We start from the raw sequence: 19614 nt of genomic DNA, 5'->3' as shown, positions 1-19614 counted from the left end.
AAGCTTCATTCTTACCTCTATATGTACTATCCATCTAGAAGCTACGTGGTGACATTCTATAGGACCTTTAATATGTGTTGACTTTGTAAGCCACATATCTTAACTTATAAAGCAAGTTTTTTATATGTATGCTACATATTTAGCTTGTTCTATAAGCTATCTATACATGTGACTTGTGGCTAATTTTTTGACCAAGTTTTTAATCTAAAAATCAACTATAAACACATATAAAGTCAAAATCATGTCTATAAAGCTTCTAAGAAGCTTTTCTAAAAGATATTATAAAATTAATATATTTTTATTTACTTCTAGTTATTTCTATCTAATTATATAGATAATTATTAGAATAAGTATGTATGTTCATAATAATATGTCTATGATACCTATTCTATTTCAAAAGTTGTCTATATATTTCAAAAATAGAAAGATAATTACATATTTTTCAAACTCATCATGACTTTTTAACAATCAACTTTGAAGATTACATCTAGAGATTTTTGGTGGCTTCAAATATAGAAGGCAATCAAAGACTTTGTACAATCATATGATATTTGTTCAAAATCCAAAATTCCTTATCATCAATCTTATGGACTTCTTCAGCTATTACTTATTCTAAAACAAATATGGTCTTCTATCTCTATGGATTTTATCACAAATCTTTCAATTTTAGCTTTGTATAATTTTATATTTGTGATAGTAGATTATTTTACCAAGATTAAATATTTTATACTACGTATAAAATCTATCATAGGTAACAAAAAAAAAAAAAAACAAAAAAAAAAAAAAAAAAAAAAAAAAACAAAACTAAATTTTTTCTTGGCAATATCTATTGCTATCATAGATTGTCAAAGGATATTATATCAAATAAAGAGACTCAATTTGTATTAAGATTTTGAAAATATTTTAAAAAAATTTAAAGTTAGATATAAAACTCTCTTTGACTTTTCATCTTCAAATTGATCGACGAAAGAAATGGATGAATTAAGTTCTAGAGTAATATTTGAGGTATATCATCAACTATCATTAACATGATTAAACAAATCTTTTGCCATTGTCAGAATTTACTTATAATAATTTGATATATTTTTTTAAATAAAAAATATCTTTCTTTGCTAATTATGGTTATCATCCATGATTTAATACTTTTGACTTTTTAAAAGTTGATAATCTTGTGGCAAAAGATTTAACAAATTATTTGTCAAAATTACATACAATAATAAATGTACAGTGAAAAGAAGCTCAAGAATAACAAAAGATCAATGTAAATGCCTATTATAAGAAAAAACCACAATTCATCATATATAATAAGGTACGATTACTTCATCATAATATGAAGACTATTTATTCTTGTAACAAGTTGAATTGTTGTAGACTTGGACCTTCTCCTATTTATAAATAAGTCAATTCTATTATTTATTGATTATATTTATGAGAGTCTTTAAAGATCCATCTTGTATTTTACATATCTCTTTTTGAGTCATATAACTCAATGAATATTTCAAGAAGAAAAAAAAATATCACATCCTTCTATAAAAGTAGATAATAATTAAGAGTTCAAGGTTGAAGAAGTCTTAGATTCAAGGTGGTGCCAAAATAGTTTGGAATATATTGTTCATTGGTATGGATATGATAATAGTGAATAGACATGGAAGACAGCAAAGAATCTTAAAAATAAAACAAAGAGAGTTGAAGCTTTTTATGGATGACATCTATCAAAATCAAGATAAAGAATAACAAGATCCATGAAAGATAATGACCGCTCTTCGTGGAACTCACATTTAGAAGAGATGATAATATTATAGATTTATTCCAATAATTATCTATATGCTTAGATAAAAGTAGATAAAATTAGATTAATTTTATAACATCTTTTAGAAAAGCTTTCTAGAAGCTTCATAGATGTGATTTTGACTTTACATGTCTTTGTAGTTGATTGGTAGGTTAGATACTTGGCCAATAAATTAACCATGTATTACATCTATTGATAGCTTATAGAATAAGTTAGCTATATGGTGCACATATAGAAAACTTGCCTTACAAGTTAAGACATATGTCTAATAAAGTCAACACATATTAGAAGTTCTATAGAATATAGCTACATAGCTTCTAATTAGATAGTATATATAGAGGTAAGAATGAAGCCTTCTTCACTCTTGTCAATATCTTTCTAGCCTTTAATTTTTTTTTAAAGACTTTTTAGTCTTTTATTTTGAATAATAGCCATTCTAGTTTAATATTATATCACCTTTAAGTGATTATCTAATCTTTTTGAGCAACAAAAGAGTATACTGACCTTTTAGTTTTTTAAGGTTTATATCCTTAATATCTAGATTAAAATAATTATATACAAATAAGTAGAAGCAAGTAAGTTTGATAATATCTTATAGAGAAGCTTCTTAGTTTCACTCATGGATTTGACTTACAAGTATTGATAGGTCATTGATAGGTTAAAAATATGGCCAACAAATTAGCCATGTGTCGCATATGTTAGAAATTTGCCTTGCAAATTGGACATATGTCAGATGACATATACAATATTGCCACATAGCTCTTTAGTTAGATGATATGTATAGAGACAAGAATGAAGCCTTCCTCACTCTTGTTGATATCTTTCTTGTTTTTAGTCTTGCTATAAGAACTTTTAGTCTTCTTATATCTGGCAATAGTTATTTTAATTTCTATTTTATAACTAACTTTGATTTTTCTACTTTCTCTCTTTAAATATCACAAGAATATATTACTATTATAGAATTTTTTTTATGATTTATGTCATTGACAATTATTAATAATATAGGTACTATGATAGAACATCTTTTAGGCTAAGATATTATAATAAGATTTTATTTAGTTTAAGGTTTTGCCAAGCCTATTATCTATTAAAAATATGAATTATAAAAAAATTCTAAAAATAGTAATATATTCTTATATCATCAAATAAAAAAATAGATATAGAAATAAAACTAGAATGGCTATTGTCAAATGCAAAAACACTAGAAAGTCTTGAATCAAGATAAAACATAATAAAAATGTTGACAAGAGTAAGAAAGACTTCACTCTTACCTCCATATATATTAACTACTAAAAAACTATATAGCAATGTCTTATAAGCCATACAATACATGTCCAACTTATGAGGCACACTTCTAATTTCTAAAGCAAGTTTTTGACATGTATATCATATGGCCAACATGTAACACAAGTAGCTAAATGTGCAACATGTAGCCAATTTGTTGTCCAATTTTTCAAGCTACTAATCACTTCTAAATATGTGTAAAGTCTATAAAGCTTCTAAAAAGCTTGTCAACAAGATTTCGACAATTTAACCTACTTCTATTTGTACCTAGTTCTACTTATGAAAGTAAATATACTAGTGAATGTAGATATCCTTTCTACTACCCATTCATTCTTCTAGGGCAAAAGACAAACAATGAACTAAGCAAAATATATATTTTTTTAATAAATCTAATAATGTTTATTGACCATGAGAATAATGAAGTAAGTTGGTGTAGGTGGTATGAAAGGTCATATATAACAACTTTATGTTGGGTTCAAATCTTGGTAATGAAGAATTAATATAGTGACAATTGTGCTCATGGGTGATGTTTTGACCTTATTTGGACCTTCTTCTCCTTCTTCTCCTTCTTCTCACTTCATGGTCTTTTTATCTCTTTTAAAACTTCTTTTCCTTAAGAACTTTGGAGTAAGATATTCTACTCTTTTAAAATGCACTAAGTTCTTACAACTAGGAGCAGGGACAAAGAATGAGATTAAAATCAAATCAATACTAATTTAGAATTGCTTCTATAGCAAAGTGAAACTAAAAATTACCAAACATCAGTTTAAGGATGTTCCAGTCAATCAAGATAAGAAGAAAATAAAGCATATTTATAGAAAAAATTAATTAAGAATATAATAAATGAGTCCAAAAATCAAGTTTCTCCTAAAATCACCTTTTTTTTTTTTTATCTTTTTCTTTTTTTCTTTTTTTTTTGACAATAGAAAAATTTAGCATGGATAAAAGAGAGGGTAATGAAAGTAAATTTGAGTTGCATTTGAACATTTTTTCTCCACCATTCTCCTACTCTAACATCCACAAAAATGTTTAATTTTTGTTAAATCTTTTCCTTGTGATGAAGAGGAGGAGGTTTAGTCTGAGGAGTTTAGTCCACCAGACCCTGGTTAGGGTTTGTCATGCATATTTAGGTGAAATGAGCTTCTGGTGACCCTTCGGGCGTTGATCTTTTAGATTAAGCTACGACCATGCAGATGTAGCGTGCTTTCGATAGAATTCTCATTGGTGGTTTGGGTTCGTCGCAGAATGTTGAAGTCAGCATTGAGGTTGAATCCCTTGAGTATGAGAATTCCTTTGAATGTAAGCGCATTGGGTTGTTTTGATTAGCGTCGATAGGGTCTTTGAGAGAGCCAAGCCTGCGTTGATGAATTGCTCCATGAGGCCCAGTTGGCTCAAATTGGAGATACTGAAGCATTCGTGTGCATGCTTATCAGAACGCCAGAGGGTGATTTATGAGTTGATTTAGGGCCACAACAATGAGAGCTATTGAATTTAACATGGTTTAAAATTTTAAATGATTTGAGATTCTCAAAAGTTTCTGCATCGTCGTGATGAACGAGTTGACCATCTTTGAGTGGCAATGCAACTTCTCAAGGTGTTTTAGGGTTCGTGACAATTTACATGGAGTAAGACAAAGAGGTCCCGACCCATCGAGATTGTGAGTCTCAAATTATGGCTAAACGTTTCGGGGTGTTTTCTCGAGTTGCAGACAAGGGTTCATATGATGATGCAGGGTGTACATCGGATCAGAGAAGAAGCCTGCCGCCAAGGATTCACGATGCTAGGCCGCCCGGGTCTAAAATCAATGGTCTCGCACCAGCGATTCCTGATGTCAGGAAGCACATGTACACCCCGAATGATCCGCTTCGAACGAAGCTAAACCTGGGGCAAAGTAGACACTACTATTTAAGTATGCCCTAAAGACTTACTCCATACTTTCCTGATTTAACTCCCAATCAGCGATAAACGACCTAATTGGGCAATTAACACACTGTTGAGAGTATTTCCGCTACGTCTCTCTGCACGAAGTTGGAATATGTGCTCTGTGTTATGGACATCCATCGGAATCTTTAGTCTAGACGGCCTTGAGGTCGTCTTTTTAGTCCGTAAACTGAAATGAGAGTAACCGGTGAGTTGGATGCGGAGGTTCGGAGGAGCGTAGCCCATCCCAAGACGCATCTCCGCATTTGAAGGTTGCAGATACATACAAATCTATACTTCCTGGCGACCTTAATAAGGTGGTAATCTACTCTTAACGCGGCAAATTAGAAGCATAGTTAAACATCTGCTGAGTGTTGCGATAATCCAAACCTAATTTAGATTGCAAAGACCAATGTTTCTCCTACCCTTATCCATATCTCTCCACAAGATTTACATGAGAGAGCGTGAGAGATGAAATCTTGGGTGGCGGTTGGTGGCTTTTGCAGGTCAAAGTGGTGGTGCGAATCCGCCCCTTCACCGCTGATGAAGAGAGACCTCTGCCACCGGTACAAAGACTTGACACGCTCGTGGATTGATAGATTACCAATTGCTTCTATTGTAAGCCTTGGCAGGAAATTTTCAAATTGACTAACAGAAGATGGCATTCCACATACCATTTGACACTTAAGATGACAGAGGAAGATAAGTTCTACGGAAGACATTTTTCAATATCTCTGAGCTATCACGGCATGCAACAGGTGATCGAAACGGTGGATGACAGGACTGTGATTGTTCGTGATAACGAGCATGGCCAACGCCAGGAGTCGCTCAAATTCACCGCACACTACGTGCAGGTGCCTCATCTCACTTTTAATTTCGACAATACTTGGAGGTGCCTCGATTCGAATAGAATTATCTATGTTGTGAACCTTATCACCTCATTTTGAACTAAAGAGTTATATCGTGGCCCTTTTAGAATGATCAAGTGGACATGGAAATCATTTGAACCACTTTGTCAACTTTCGTGAGCAGGATGACAGCTTGGCAATTGAGCAGACTAATTCCGACAAAAATGACTCTCAGAATGCAATGTTTGAGGTGTTAGGCGTTCCGTGTATTGAACATGCCCTGGACGGCTTGAATACAACCGTGAGTGATGTCTGACTCCCTATAAACTGTCTACGCTACTTCATCAGGTCCATGCTATCTTATCGAAGATGTTTCAACTAATATTTGTTGTATATACACCCGATTATTTTTGTATCAACAGATCCTTGCTTACGGACATACGGGCTCTGGCAAAACATATACTATGTTGGGAGACAGTTCCTATCAAGGACGAGGCATTGTAAGCTCAACTGCTGTACTAAGAGTGTCATAACAATACTACGTGTGGGATCTTACCAATTCTGCTTTTCTCATCTTCTGCATGCTCTTATAGATATAATAGCATCCTCGGAGGACTCCATTTCAATTCAATTCAATTCAATTCATGCCAAACCTACAAAAAAATTCCCAGATTTAATAAAGCCAAACTTGTCAGAATCAAAATAAAATTTCACGCCAGAATCTTGCATGTGACCTTCAAAGTCAGCCATTTAGCTTGTAGATAGTGCAGTTTTAGTTCGAGTATATGTATAACAAGTCAATTGCTGTCGCTTGGTAGATGCCAAGACTAAGCAGCGAATTAATGACTCGCATAGCAGAAAAACGGGAACAAGGAGAGGACATCAAGGCGGAGGTAATGAATTGCTTCCTCCACAAGCTGCTTTACACGCATTCCTAGTCTGAATTTCAGTTCACATGTCAAGTTTCCCACTCTGAGTCATTCCGACAATCAAGCAATGAATTTCCAGACTATCGAACTTGAAATTTGGCAGTGCAGGTATGTTACTTCGAAATTTATAATGAGAGAATCCGTGACCTTTTAGTAGCAGATAAATCGCCTGAAGAAAAACAGTCTGAACCAGAAATAAGTGTGAAGGGCAGAACTAGTATGACCAGAACGGGGTCTCTGGGTGATTTGAAGCAAGCTCGTGGTTCAAAGCAAGGCTTGGGCTTGAAACACGTTCCTTCTTCAGGGTCCTTGAGTGACTTTAAACGCGGTTCCCCAACACAGCTAGTTCAACAGTCCCCTCCTAAGGAGGTTCTAGGAGTACAAAGAGGGTCAAAGCGCATGCCCAACTGGAAATCATTTCAAGCAGCACAGACTGACTTCGCCAAGGAACAGCAATACCTGAAAGTGCGAGAACATCCAGTGAATGGGCCTTATGTGGAAGGCTTAATGTGGAAGAACGTCGAAACTTGGATGGACATTAAGACGTTTTTAAAATATGGCTCTGCTTTACGCACAACACACACTACAGATGCAAATGCACACTCTAGTCGAAGCCATGCCTTGTTTACTATCAGAATCACCAAGGTTTCCGGTCTCATCCTTTTAAGTATTATTATTATTATTATTCCTAGACCAAAGCATGTATTTACCATCCTTCTTTAAAATGATGCCTCACCTAACAAGCAATTGTGTCTGATACAGACAGAAAGAACTTCAGAAATCACAATAACGGATACATGTAATATTAATCTCGTGGACCTTGCAGGTTATTCAACCAACTAGCTTTAGTTACTTGTGGCATTATTACTGTGTCATATTTTTTTCACCACGACTTGGTCACGGTACATGAGCATTGTAGTCATGGCTTCACATTTCTTACAATTCCTCATGATTTTATAATGAATCTACATACGTATGATCTGCTAGAATGTGTGGATGCAGGAAGTGAGAGGCCATCTGACTTGCTGACGGTAGAGACAGCTACTCGAGGGGAGGAATCTCGAGCTATAAATTTATCACTAACGATGCTAAATGAGGTTAGAGGTGAATACCTCTTTGTTGCTGGAACTATTAATTTCAGTCTGATAATAGAGGATTTCCATCAAACATGAAACAGGATTTCCTTAAAGACATCTCACCCTTGCTGTGTTTCTTGGGCAAGACAGGTCATTTTGAGCCTCTCAAAGGGAACCCACCCGTCATACCGCAGCTCAGTACTAACTTGGTTATTAAGAGATTCTTTAGGCGGCAACAACAAAACGTTCATGGTTGCAAATATATCAGCTACTGAACATGTATTCCCTGAAACTCAGACTCAAGGGAGCAAAAGGTTTGACAATTGAGTTTGAAGAGTATTAACCAACCTACCCATCCGTGATTGAATCAGGATTTGCGAGAAACCCTCAGTACTCTGAGATACGCTGTCCAAGCGACCACAATTCAAGGCGATACACAAGGAGGTGATCGTGACCCTAGAAACAATCTCATTTACAAACTGAAACAAGAACTTATTCTACTTCGCAGAGCTACCACGACTGCATTATCCGACAGAGCTCAAGAAGCCTCAATAAGCTGGGGTGTCCAGGTAAAACTGCACCCTTTATTTCTCAAAGAGACATTAGTTATTGACAAATTTGTCCAATATGACAAGGAGAAATTATCTGAAAACCTGATACCGTAAAGTTCGCAACCTATCGAAACCCAGTGCATAAACGGTTACACTTTTATAAAAACTCACACCTAAAATAATTGATGCACTCCCTCTAATAACTTTGAGCGTCTATTGTTTTCCATCTTACATATTTGCGCTGCAGAAGAAATTTTTGTGGTCATTTGAAAGTCCAATTGGGTTTGGGCCTTCAGTCTGCACGAAATTCTCTTACTAAATTTCAATGAAACGGATTCTCAACTGCAAGGGATACTTCACAGCAATACGTATTATGATAGCGGAATAGTTTATAACTCTGCTACTGCACACATCTAGCATTTTCGATTTCTGCATTTATTTTGTTATCCCAGCTTTACCTGTTCATTTGAGGGCGTATTTTGAGAACAAATTACAACTTTTTTTGAAATTTTAATTGGGCTCTTAAAGCATTAACAAGGTCCTAGGAGAACACTTACATTAATGGAGGCTATTCTGAGCCTGACCAAGGACCACCATTCGCAGGACAGAAAGCGCCCCTTCTTCCAAAACGTCTCGATGTTGACACGCAAACGCCTAAGATCACTTTCTCCAGAGATGAGGTGAGCAAAGCTTTAAATATTGAACTCATCATCCTGCTGCTTGCAAAATGAGAGTAGGTCTTCCCTGATATGTAGATTGTTATTAATAACAAAATCATCGCAAGAGGCACTGCAACTTTACAGTATAAATTTAACTTCTCTATCAGGAACAGGAGAGCTACAAGGGTCAAGGATTCGACGAGACGCTTCAACTTGTACAATCAGAACCTATAAAAGGACCAAAAAGAGGGTCCAAAGTTGAACCTTCAACTACTGGAGTAAACCAGGGCTGGAATTTCAAACACATCGAGAGCAAGCTACTTCACCAGAAGATGTTCACCACACTGGCCAGCGTATTTTGTTCCTGGTGGCTATTCTCAAAACTAATCAAGAGAATTCCAGCACAAGAAACACTACCGAACTTAAATGTACGGAAGGCAATTAAACCGAGAAGGACGATCGACTTGAAAGGCGAGACTCACCTGGACAGTCCTGTAATTTCTTTGAGAGAGTTGACACACTCTGGGGTGGAGTCGATCTCGTTTGAAAGCGCCACTCCTTTCTTTATAGAGATTCAGATGGCCAAGTATAGCCTGAGGGTGCGGTTGACATATGGCACTCCCACAGGTACCTGCAGAGTAACAAGTCAGACTCCTGGAAAATGGAGGGTACACTTCCTGAAGGCTGGCGTCAACAGCTTTGGATTCGGGGATGATATACAGTGTCTAACCGAGGATTGCATTGAGCCGCAATCCATGATCGTCTACATGCCAGCCAACAAATGCGTGGATGAGAAGGGGTTTGTTGTGATCAAAATGCTCTCCATGGCACAAGCTCAGCTGAATGGTAATGAAATGTTGCATCCCATGGAACTTCACAATGGAGATCAGCTGTCACTACAAAACCTCCAAATTCAGAGATCCACCAGCACCTTGTATTTCTTTGACCTTCAAAGGCTCGATTAAATAAGAGGCATTGACATGATTTCTCATTCCGTCAACAAGACTAGAGAAGATACTGGATAATACTCTAGTCTTGCTTTAACTGATTTGAATTAACTTGACAGAAAGGTCAAATCTCAAGACATTTATCAAACGCAGACAGTTAACTCGTTCTGAGCTTGAGACTGATAAGACCTGGCAAGCCTTTGTTACAAAAAAATAGAAGTCAATTTTCCTTTGTTTTATGCAGAGAATTCCAGAAGAACAGCTTTTCTTGAAGGACGCGACTTTATGCTTTGTAAAAAATATTTGTATGAGATTGATGATTATTTTGGATGCTTTTATTTATGGTCCAGACCTCAACATATTTGACTTCAATTTAAATTCTTTGCATAAGTTGCTTCAGAAGACTTGTAATGGTTTGGAGACTTTACATAGTACAAAAAATTAATCCTCTTCAAAAGCACATAATTATACTTTAAAAAAATTCAAAATTCAAATACGTATCTATTTCATGTATGTGCATATATATATATATATATATATATTTTTTCTTTATTTCTTTATTTCTCTGATGGTACACCAAAAAAATTGACATTTTCCATTGAATTTAACAACTTTTTTGTATTCAAATTTTAAAGTGTTTCTTAAAAGAAATGGATGTGTTTTCATTAGTGATAAAATTTACTTATACATTCAAAAAGTAACATTTCAAAAATCTTCTTTATTATTATTCTTACACAATCTTCAGATTTTATTTAATTATGGTATCAACCATGTCTAAATTGACTTATATCATAATATAAAAATAATATTTTTACAATCTTATAATCTAATTAGTTACTTATATGCATCATTTTTCTTATTTTTATCATAATATGATTTATCTTTAAAACATGAACTAAGAAGACCAAATTCACAACAAATACTTTTGTAATTAGTTAATTTATTAAAAAATATATATTTAACTTTGAGTTGATGCAAAAGATAGTACAAGTGGATGATAACAAAGGTTACCTTAATACATTTTTTGTACTCCAATTTACATACAAAACTCTTTAAAAAATTATACTTATTAACAAGAAGAGATTTCTTTTGTCTTAGTTGTACAAAAGTATATTATCTCTTATTATGTTTGTGTAAATTTATATTATTAAAAGCAAGTCAATAGCATTAAACTTGATAACTAAAATATTATTTTAAATATTAATTTAAAAGCATAAAATTAGAAATTTTAATAAAATATTTTTAAGATGTTGTTAATGTCACTACAATCATTTCTATTTTTATTTTAATTTGCCATTTATCATATGCCACCATAGTTTTTACTATTGCCACCATATCTTATTTTTATTCAATTTTTAATTTTTTTAAAAAAATTAAAGATATAATCTATATAATATAAAGAAGTATATTAAAATATTAAAATATATATATATATATATATATATATATATATATGAATGAAAAAACTATAAAAACATGTTAAGTAGGTGCCAAGTTGTGGTAGTGTCATGAGCATATATATTTAATTAGATATAGGGAGTAAGATAGAAATAAGTAGAAATAAGTATATTTTATCTTTTTAAAAAATATTAATAATTCCATCTTTAACTTTTGATTCAACCTCTCTTAATCAAATTCATTTATGTCTTCATATCTTTACTTTCATGATATTAAAAATAATCCTTTTAAATCTCATCATACTTGTATGTTTAAATTTAAAAATAATCTATCTTATTTTCAAAGAAACTTATATTTTTTGAAAGGTGAAGCATATAATATTAGATAGAGGAATTCAATTTGTATCAAGGTTTTAAAAAACTCTTTTTAAGATATTGAAGGTAGACATAAAGTTATCTTTGGCTCTCCATCTTCAAATGGATGGATAAACAAGATAAGTAAATTAAGTATTAAAGCAATATCTAAGATGCACTATCAACTATCATTAAGATGATTGGACAATTCTTTTGCTATTAGCAAAGTTTTCTTACAATAATATGGTACATTCTTCTATTCAATAATCACATTTTTATGTTAACTATGGTTATCATCTATAATTTGATACTTTTTACTTTTCAAAAATTAATAATCTTATAACAAAAGTTTTAAAAAATTATTTATCAAAGCTATATGCAATAATGAAAGCACAATTAAAAAAAACTCATGAATAATAAAAGATCATTTTAAATATCTATTACAAGAAACAACCTCAATCATATATTGGCAACAAGGTATAGTTATTTTGTCATAATATTAAGACTATTAGCTTGGTCATAAATTAAATTACCATGGAATTAATATAACTTTTATTTCTAAATAAATCAATCTAATTACATAATAATTATATCTGTTGGATTTTATAACGATCCATCATATATTGTATATGTCTCTTTTTGAATTATAAAAGATAGTGAATATATCAAAAAAAAGATACATTCTACCTTGTCATATAGAAATAAATTACAATAAAAAATTAAAAGTGGAAGAGATTTTAGATTCAAGGTGGCACCAAAATAGATTGAAATATCTTGTACATTGATATAGATATGATATCAATGATTATACGTAAAAGCCATCCATAAATCTTACAAACTTAGTATAAAAGGTCAATGGTTTTCATCGATAATATCCATAAAAATCATGATGAAAAGTCAAGGAATTATATGCTATAAAATAAAAAAAGGTTTAATAAAAATCACATTTTATCTTCTATCTTTGTTTGTGGTTTTTTTTGTATTGTAGCATTAAAGAAATGAAGAATCAACAACTACTAAATTTAATTCAAGAACAATTGTTTGATGAATTATTAAATAAGGCATTGAAATTTTTATAGTCTTCAAGATAATATAATTGAGATAAGGACCTTCAAAAATAACATATTCTTTCAAATAAATGGCAAGATACAATTCATTTGGTATCATGACCTTAGAGAAGAATTTTAAAGTTTGGTGATATTATTGAATGTAAAAACCACTTCTTATAGTGTTCCAAATATTTTCATTAAAGGAAGTTAAGACGAAATCAAAAATTATCAAATAATAAATAAGTTTAATGTTATATCATCTTTGAGTGACATTCTAGTTCTTTCCACTGACACAAGAGTGTATTGATGATTTTTTTTCTTTGAGATTCATGTCTTTGATATATTATCCTTTCTTATAAAGAAAAAATTCTACAAAGAGTAGTGAGCACATGTTGAAGAAGTCTAAGATGTGATAAATTACATTTGCAACAATAGCTATTGCCAAAAATAAAAAGAATAGATAATCTTCAAACAAGATTTAGGACTAAAAAGATATTCACAAGAGTGAAGAAGACTTCACTCTTGCGTCCTTATATATTCTTAATTAAGAGCTAAGTCACAATGTCCTATAGGACCTCCAAAATATGTTGACTTTGCAAGATACATATCTTAACTTACTAGGCAAGTTTTTTATATATGCGCTATATAGTTAGCTTGTTCTACAAGCTATTAACATGTGATTAATTTGTTGATTAGTTTTTTAACCTATCAATCAATTACAAATATATGTAAAGTTAAAGAAGCATCTATGAAGCTTTTAGAAAGCTTCTCTAGAAGGTCTTATGTAATTAATTTATTTTTATCTTTTTTATACTTACTTCTATCTAATTATATAGGTATTTAATAGAATACTTATACATATCCATGATATTATCCTCCCCCCCCCCTTCCTAGGAATGAAGTCCACAAAGAGAGGCCTTTATATATTGAGAAAATTTAAGATGCAACAAATTATATTTGTCACATATTCTGATCTTTGTTCTCTTTGAAGATGGTTGATAGGTCCTTTCAGCCATTGATAGTGTCCCTATTGAAGAACAAGCACTTTGAAGATACAACACTTAGCATCAGCAAGGTTGCACACAAAGAGAGTATGGAATAAAATGTCTCTCACTTCCAATACCCATTACTTATAGGTAGTGGTTGTTGCCCTAAAAGACAACGTCCACTCTTTGATTTTTACACACGTGGTCTTAGGATCCTTTTGGCATCTCACAAGCCTCGAAGATATCCTATGACACATACTAATGACTCATACTTAGTCTTTGAATATTTCCTTGTTAATACTTTATCCTTTTGACTTTGACTCTTAGTCCATGATTTTGTCCTATATCCATTGGATGCCCTTACCATATACCAAGAGTCAAACCTTTGACCACTACCAACTTATCTAAGTTAATATCCTCTTATAAGGTAACTTATTCTACTTTTACTTTAACACTCCTACTTTGCTATTGGTCAAATGACTTTTAATCCTAATGCCTTTATTAACATGTGGTGTCTATCTTTTACTAATGCCTTTGTCAACAAATCAGCAAGCATTTCCTTTGTTGCACAATACTTCATATCAATCACTCCTATTTCAATCTTCTCTCTTATAAAGTGATATTGAATGTCAATGTGTTTGGTCCTTGAATGATGCTTTGGATTCTTTGTAAATGGAAGACATCCTTAATTACCACACTCTATTGGAGTTGCTTCCATTTTCACATCTCTAATGTCCTCCAAAAGTTGTCTCAACCATATTGCCTCCATTGCACCATGGCTTGCTGCCATGTACTCTGCCTCCATTGTTGACCTTGCAATTGTTGGTTGTCTCTTGCAGTTCCATAAAATTGCTCCCACTCCAACAAAGAATACATAGTCCATTGTTGATCTTCTATCATTTGCATCTTTAGTCCAATCTGCATCACAATAACCATGCAAACTAATGTTATCACCTCCAAGACATAATTTGAAGTTCTAAGTATCTTTTAAGTACCTCATAATCCTTTTGATGGTTGACCAATGGATTGGTCCAGCCTTTGACATGTGTTGGCTCACAACACTCACCGCATATGCAAGATCCACCTTTGTGCCAACCATTGCATACATAAGTGAGTCCATTGCTCCCTTGTATAGAACACCTTGTATTTGACCTTCAACTTTAGCAAACTCTTCATCCGTGAGCTTCATCAACTTCAAGTTTGTCTCCAATGGTGTTCTAATAGGCTTACACTCCTCCATATTGAATCGTTTTAACACTTCTTCAATGTACTTGCTTTGGCTCATTGTAACGATTTCTTACAAACTCCACTCCTAAACAATAGTGAAGCTCTCCCAATTCACTCATTTCATACTCATTTTCTAACTTTATCTTCAACCAATCTATCATCTTCAATATATTGGTTAAGATGATCAAATCATCAGCATAGAGGATGACAATCATTATGTACCTATGTGATTGCATCACATATAAGGAATGATCAACCTCACTCCTTACAAATCCTTCACTCACAAAGAATGTATCAATGTGTTGGTACCATGCCCTTGGTGATTGCTTTAGTCCATACAAGGATTTCTTCAATTTACAAACAAGGTATTGTTTGTCTTCTTCAACAAATCCTTGAGATTGTTCCATGTAGATGTCTTCTTCCAAACTTCTATTTAAGAAAGCCGTCTTCACATCTATTTGATGCATCTCCAAATCTTATGCTACTCCAATTGCGACAATGATTCTAATCGTGGTGAATTTGGCCACGAGAGTAAATGTCTCATTGAAATCCACACCAGCAACTTGTGAATAGCCTTTAGCAACCAATCTAGACTTGTATCTCACAATATTGCCTATTGCATCCTTTTTGGTTCTAAACACCCACTTACAATCAATTGAAGATCGATTTGGTGGAGATTGAGTCAATTTCCATGTTTCATTGTCAATGAGTGATTTGTACTCTTCTTTCATAGCATTCTCTCAGTTCAACGCATCTATGGATTTCATTGCATCACATAAACTCAATGAATCAACAAGAAGTGCAACATTGGCATATTCTTCACTTACTTGAAGAAAGATGTGGTCCTTCCACCATTCACCACGTGATTTTCTTTCTCTCAAAAGATATCTCCTTTCATTTGAAGAAGACCCTTCTTCTTGCATTCCATCCTTCTTCTTCCTCAATGCTTGTCTTTTCTCACTCAAAGGTTGATATTCTTCATCATCATCATCATCTTCAATATATTTATTTTCTTCATTATTGGTTCTAGTAATTGAAGGCATACTATGAAATACCTTCTTTGGCACTTGATCTTGACTTCTATTTCCTCCATCTTCATTGTCATCATCATCTTCTTCTTCTTCTTCTTTCTTTGCTGAACTTGAAGATGTGTCCATAAACACATCTTTACTCCTACTTGGACACTCTTCCAAGTATTCAAAAGCACTCTTATGCTCCAAAAACTCTACATCACGGCTTTTGATGATCTTCTTGGTTTCTAAATACATTAGCCTATATGCTTAATTGTTGGATATAGCTAATATCCAACAAATACATATTTTGTACCTTTTGCATTAAGTTTGGACCTCAAACAATTTGGTACCTTTGCATAAGCAATGCATCCAAAAATCCTCATGTGTAAAACACAAGGTTTCTTCCCACTCCAAGCTTCTTGTCGAGTCATTGATGTAAGTGCACTTGTAGGGCACCTATTCCTTGTGTATACCTCATTTATCATAGCTTTCGGCCAATACTCATGCCCAAGATTTTTTGTATGAAATATACTCCTTGCCATCTCCGCAATGGATTGATTTGCTCTTTCAGCAACTCTATTTTGTTGTGAAATGTAAGGAGTAGAGATTTGTCTTACAATACCTTGAATCTTTATGAATTCATCAAAATAATTTGACATGTATTCACCTCCATTGTTCGTTCTCAGCACTTTGATCTTGCACTCACATTGTTTCTCTACAAGAGCCTTAAACTCCTTAAACCTTGAAAAACATTCAATTTTAGCTTTAATGATGTAAATCCACACCTTTCTTAAAAAGTCATCTATGAATGTGACAAAGTACCTTGCTCCTCTAATTGATGGTGTCTTCATTGGTCCACAAACATCAGAGTACACAATCTCCAACAATTTTCTTGCATGTGTTCCAACTCCACTTGGAAATGAAGCCCTTTGTTATTTGCCTTATATACATCCTTTACAAGCAAGTGTCATGGCATTGTGGCTGAATTGACAAAGATCCAAGCCACTTACCATGGATTGGAGTTCCTTCATGCATTTGGCATTCAAATAACCAAGTCGTTGATGCCAAATTCCAAACTTGTCTTGATCTTGTGGAAAATCAACAAATACCGCCACTTCAACTCCATTCACCTTCTTGCAATTGATGAAGAAGAGATTTCCATCTCTAAGGCCTTTGGCAACATATTGGCTATCCAATATCTTGACAAAACATCCATTCATATCAAATTGAACCTTATAACCATGTGATATAAGTTTGCTCACTGAAAAGAGGTTCTTCTTCATTTTTGGAACATGTAAAACTTCCTTCAATGTGATCCTCTTGATTTGGTCCTTCACAACAATCTCCACTACAATGGAGCCAATTCCAATGGCTTGCACCAAACCATTGTCTTCCAACCACACTTTTGTTGCTAGAATTTCTTCATAAGTGTTAAATGAATACTTGTATGGTATCATGTGTTTAGTAGCACCTAAATCTATAATCCACTTCAAAATAGCAGCCATAGAGGCTCCTTTCTTTGCCATGAAAGCATAATCATTTCCACCAAAACTATCACTAGCATTCTTTGCATTCTCTCTATCTCCTTTCTTGGCCTTGTAGCAATTTCTAGCAAAATGACCTAGTTTACTATAAATATAATAATTTTTCATATTATTTTTTGAATTATCACATTGGTGAGAATAGCTACGTTTGCTTTGTCTTGAAAATAGAGCCGAATCATCACTTGCAAGCTCCTTTTCTTTCCTCTTAGTCACTTCATGGGCAAGTCTTGATGTGATATAGTTCATGGTAAGCTCCTTCATATTGATGGACTCCAATGCCACAATGACGTAGTTGTAGGATTCAGGAAGGCTCATGAGCAATGTCAAGACAATGTCCTTATCATCAACTAGTTTGTCAACAATTGCTAGTTGATTGGCAAGTGCTTTTACCTTATTAACATGAACCATGAGGTCATTTCTTTCTTCCATCTTTACTATCAAGAACTTCCTCCTTGTCCAAAGGATATTGGCAAGGTTTCTACTCTCATAGATGTTGCAAAGATTCTATGCTTCCACTGGTCCATTATAAGCTATTACATGTGAAAATTTGGCATCATCAAGGTTTATTGCAATCATCCCAAAAGCCTTTCTTTCATGATGTTTATACTCCTTCTTTACTTTGATATCAGAATTGTCATTTGGAGGGTCTTCACTTTCATCAACAATGTCTCAAAGGTCCAATGAAGCCAACAAAAGCTCCATTTTCTTCTTCCAATGGTAAAATTTGTCACCTCTACACTTTTTAATCACTCTCAAGCTCTCACCTCCACTTGAAGCCATGTCTAGGGAAGGGATGTGTGAAAGAAAATCAAGAAAAGATAAGATAGAACTTTTAAAATCAACAAGAAGGTGTTGCTGCCTTAGAAACCCATAATGCCCTCTTTGTAATTATACAAGTGATTTCACTCTTGTATCACTCTCAACTTCACATATAAGACTTCTCACAAGTCTTATACTCTATCTAAACCTCTTGCATAAGCTTTGCCACTCTTCAATCACCCCTCTTTCACAAAATACTTCTAACAATACAAAACACTTCTTATAACAAATAGGAGAATCCCTTATGAAGTTAAGTATATAAAAGCACAAAGTTAGAGCACCAATGATAAAACTCAGCAAAGAAATAAAATATTCAAGTTCTAAAATATCATTAAATGGAGTCTAACAACAACCAAGACTATCAATACACTTAACAACAAGTAAGAGCAAAAACTATATCAATAACTAGATGCATAAGAAGGATTAGAAGAGAGCAAACTCAAACTTCAACAACAACCATAAGATCTATTCTTCACAACAAGAAAGACTTCAAAGTACTTCAAAACTCACAAATAAAGATGAGTGGGCCCATAACCTATTGAAAAACAAGTACTTTGAAGACACAACACTTAACATCAGTAAGATTGCATACAAAGAGAGTATGGAATAAAATGTCTCTCACTTCCAATACCCATTATTTATAGGTAGTGGTTGCTGCTCTAAAAGACAACTTCTACTCTTTGACTTTTACACACGTGGCCTTAGGATCCTTTTGGCATTTCACGAGCCTCGAAGGTATCCTATGACACATACTAATGATTCATACTTAGTCTTTGGATATTCCCTTGTTAATACTTTATCCTTTTGACTTTGATTCTTAATCCATGACTTCGTCCTATATCCATTGGATGCCTTTACCATATACTAAGAGTCAAACCTTTGATCACTACCAACTTAGCTAAGTTAATATCCTCTTATAAGATAACTTATTATACTTGTACTTTAACAGTTCCATAGTAGGATAAGTGTCAGGGACAAGAACTCGATGAAAGCTAAAGAGTAAGTGAGACTTTTCTCAAAAAGAAATAGGACAAAATAGAAATATGTATATTAAGAAAGAAACTGGAATGGCTATTGCCAAAATACAAGAAAACTAGAGACCCTTGAAACTAGACTAGAAGCAAGAAAGGAGTTGACAAGAGTGAAGAGGGCTTCACTCTTGCCTCTATATATACTATCTAACTAGAAGCCACGTGGCGATGTTCTATAAGACCTCCAATAT

The 19614-nt window shown here is 33.5% G+C and overlaps 1 protein-coding gene across 6 annotated transcripts; it reads left to right on the top strand.

Moving 5' to 3' along the window:
- Window positions 1-3039: 3039 nt before the first annotated feature.
- LOC112288408 (uncharacterized) lies at window positions 3040-10468 on the top strand. 6 transcript variants are annotated; one of them, XM_073537121.2, is made up of 15 exons: window positions 3722-4372; window positions 4782-4982; window positions 5219-5310; window positions 5500-5559; window positions 5752-5847; window positions 6026-6142; window positions 6264-6341; window positions 6660-6734; window positions 6879-7415; window positions 7533-7596; window positions 7773-7867; window positions 7997-8125; window positions 8218-8415; window positions 9006-9077; window positions 9224-10468. In XM_073537121.2, exons 2-15 carry the CDS (start codon window positions 4916-4918, stop codon window positions 10019-10021), a joined length of 2478 nt encoding a protein of 825 aa, XP_073393222.1. In that variant the 5' UTR covers window positions 3722-4372; window positions 4782-4915; the 3' UTR covers window positions 10022-10468. The 6 variants fall into 6 exon arrangements, with proteins under 6 accessions (XP_024388308.1, XP_073393223.1, XP_024388307.1 ...); XM_024532540.3 differs by having other exon boundaries at window positions 3040-4982; window positions 9001-9077; window positions 9230-9437; XM_024532539.3 differs by having other exon boundaries at window positions 3041-4982; window positions 9001-9077.
- The last annotated feature ends 9146 nt before the right edge of the window (window positions 10469-19614 follow it).

Source organism: Physcomitrium patens, chromosome 11 (genome assembly GCF_059467195.1).
Source record: "Physcomitrium patens ecotype Gransden chromosome 11, ASM5946719v1, whole genome shotgun sequence".
NCBI lineage: Eukaryota > Viridiplantae > Streptophyta > Bryopsida > Funariales > Funariaceae > Physcomitrium > Physcomitrium patens.
This window is presented reverse-complemented; position numbering and strand designations above follow the sequence as displayed.